Below are 2,954 nucleotides of genomic sequence, written 5' to 3'. Positions count from 1 at the left end.
AGAGCGCAGGGTCAAGGTGACCTCCCGCTGGAGTCGCGTGCCAGTGCGGGATTTTTGTGGCACCTGGAGAAAGAGGTTCCCAAGAGCTGGCGTGGCAGCGCTGGAGGCTGGCCGGGAGCCCTTGCTGCTCCCTTCAGCTCTGCAGAAGGGCACCGTGCCCCATCCCAGTGAGGCAGGCCGGGGCAGGGGCACGCGTTCCAGCGCCCGAGCAGCAGGAACGACAGCAGGCGCTTTGTCAGCAGCCCTTTAAACGCCCCTGCGGGAGGAGAGGCCACGCTGCAGCGGGGAGCCCGGGCAGGGAGCCCACCTGCTCCAGGACTCAGCCTGTGTTCGTTCCCAGGGCTAGGAGATGCTGGGCAAGGAAAGGGCATGCGCTTTGCCGTGTACCCCTAGCGAGGGAGCGAGAAGAAAGCGGGTGAGCACACGTCTGCCCTTCACCCCCTTCCAGCCTCGTCAGCACTGCCGGGATGCCAGACCCAGCCCAGGGCGAGTCTCCAGGCCTCCGCATCCAGGAGGGAGCGGACAAATGCCAGGGCAGACCTGGGCCTGGCACCAGCCTYGCTGATTCAGAGGCGGGAGCACTCCTGCCCTGCTTATCTGCCTTCAGGCAAGGCCGCGAGGTTGTGGAGGAAAGGCCAGAGCAGGTGAAACGCAGAGGTGCAGGRAAGGACACAGGGCGGAGAGGGGATCACCCTGGCGCCTGTCCCAGGGGCCACCCCCATCAGAGGGGTGGCAGACCCATCCCCAAGGGTGTCCCCACCCTGCCACAGGCAGCTACCGCCAGGCCCCAGCTTGCAGCGCTGGCACTCRGCCACATTACGCAGAAGGGAACCGCTTTGGGGTCATAAGGAAGTGATGCAAAAGGCAACACAAGGACAGCTCCAGCATTCAACTTAAATGCTTTTATTGACAATGTCTCTGAACAATAATAAGCAAACAATGCTTAAGTCTCATTCAAATTCACTTTCCACATGTCAAAAAAGACCTCAAGGTAGAAAAAAATAAAATAAAAATATAAATATCTGAGAATCCATCTTAATAAATAAATTAAAAACACAATAAAAACGTTTTCATGGAAAACTTATGTCAGAACATTCAGACCACCTCAACAATGCATGATCAGTAAAGTTACAATGAACATCAACGTGGAACTACAGTACATGGATATAGCTATTTATCTACCTACTAGAAAATAAAGTAGAGTCTCTTTCCCCCCCCACATAAGATGGGTCATTGCTAAGTCAGAACACGATATTGCCAGGAACACAGTAGTTATTGTTAATCAGCTGCACTAGATACGAGTTGGAGATACCCAGCACCAGGTTAAATTCCAATAATTTAAAACCAAGAGATTAATTAGTTAATGCTAGTGATACTAAGGAGGGGAGGGAGTCACCAACCCAGCTGTGTGGGACATGCTACAGACTACCAGCTCTCGTGGATGGGCTGTTGGGGACAAGACAAACTCCATGCGATTTGCTACATCTCTGGAAGAGGTACGAGGCCTCAGCGCGGGCGCTCTGCCAGCCCGGGGCGCCAGGCCGGCAGAGGGGCGGCCCTCCCCAGGCCGGGGGACCCGTGGGGCACCGCAGCGAGTCCGTGGGGGCGCACGGGCAGGGCAGGGGGCCCGGCGGGTCAGTCAGTACAGGGGGCTCGGGCCCTCACAAGGCCAGCAGGGTCGGGGAGCTGAGAGAGTCGGACGAGGGCTCGTTGCTGCTGCTGCCCTTCCGGTGCGCGGCGGCACAGCTGGGGAAGGCGTCCGCCTCCGGGTAGGTGAAGACGAAGGTGGAGGTGTAGCTGCTGGGGCAGGGGGTGCAGGTCACCACCGGGGTGCAGAGGGGCTCCAGCTCCCCGCTGCTCCCGGCACCCAGCGGCTCCCAGTCTGACGCGTAGAAGGAGGAGGCCCCAGGCAGGTCCATGTCAGGCACCGAGCGGGAGGCCTCCCGCGGCCCTGCGGTGAAGAGCAGCTCATCAAAGGGCTCAGCCTTGAGCTCCAGCCCGCCACTGCTGCTCTCCTTCGACGGTGTGGCCGGCGGGGCCTCGGCCAGCAGCGGCAGGGCGAAGGCCGCCTCCTCGGCAGCGGGGGGGCTGGGGGCTCCCAAGTCCAGCGCAGCAGCGGCCGCCAGCTCCTCGGAGAAGCGCAGCTCCTCGGGCATCTTGCAGGCAGGTCGGTGGGCTGCCAGGATGAACTCCAGCTTCTCCTTCTCCTTCAGCAGGTTGGCTATCTCTGCCTGCAGCGCAGATTTCTCCTCCTCCAGCTGGTCTGTCTCCTGGGGAGAGAGCGGGCCATGAGCCAGGGCCGCCTCGCTCCCCGGTGCCCCGGCCGAGAGGCTCCCGTCCCCGGGGCGCCCGCAGCTCCGGGCAGCACTTACCGCCTGCAGCGTGTCCGTGAGCTCCCGCCGCCGGTTGCGGCACTTGGCCGCTGCCATCTTGTTCCTCTCCCGGCGGATCCTCCTTTTCTCCTCCTCCTCCGGAGACAGCTGCGGGCAGAGAGAGGCTGCTGAGTCGCGCTGGCAGCCGGTGCCGGCAAGGGCAGCCCCCGGCCCGGACCCCCCCCGGCCCGGACCCCTCCCCCTCCTCCCCCCGGCCCGGACCCCCGCTCACCTGCTCCACTTTGCCCCTGCGGCCGATGCTCTGCCCGCGGGCTCCGGGCGCCTTGAGCGCCGCCGGGCGGGGGTAGGCGCCGGCGGGCGCCGCGACGCCGTAGGGATGGCCGCGGCTCTGCGAGGGGGCCACCGAGGAGATGAGGGTGGGCTGCACCAGCCACTGCAGGTCGGGGCTGGTGGAGATGGCCGTCACGGTGGGCACGAAGCTGGCGCTGGACACGGCCAGGTCGGCGCAGAAGTCCTGCGGGCCGGGGGCAGAGGGGGGCCGTGAGCGGGGCGGGCGGCGGCGCCGCCATCGCCCGGCTCCACTCGAGGAGCCGCGGTTATAAATATCTCTGACGTCCGCGC

General features: G+C 63.5%; 1 protein-coding gene across 1 annotated transcript; it reads right to left on the bottom strand.

Annotated features, from left to right (window-relative positions):
• Positions 1-880: 880 nt before the first annotated feature.
• FOS (Fos proto-oncogene, AP-1 transcription factor subunit) lies at positions 881-2,952 on the bottom strand (the record flags this gene model as incomplete). The annotated part of the gene is made up of 3 exons (XM_085301832.1): positions 881-2,270; positions 2,373-2,480; positions 2,605-2,952. Coding segments are annotated over 3 exons (1,065 nt in total), but the record flags the coding sequence as incomplete, so codon positions are not given.
• Between the last annotated feature and the right edge of the window lie 2 nt (positions 2,953-2,954).

Source organism: Rhea americana, unplaced genomic scaffold (assembly GCF_003343005.1).
Source record: "Rhea americana isolate MKP2758 unplaced genomic scaffold, rheAme1 scaffold_18, whole genome shotgun sequence".
Classification (NCBI taxonomy): Eukaryota; Metazoa; Chordata; class Aves; order Rheiformes; family Rheidae; genus Rhea; species Rhea americana.
Note: the sequence above shows the minus strand (reverse complement) of the source record. Positions and strands in the feature narration are given on the sequence as shown.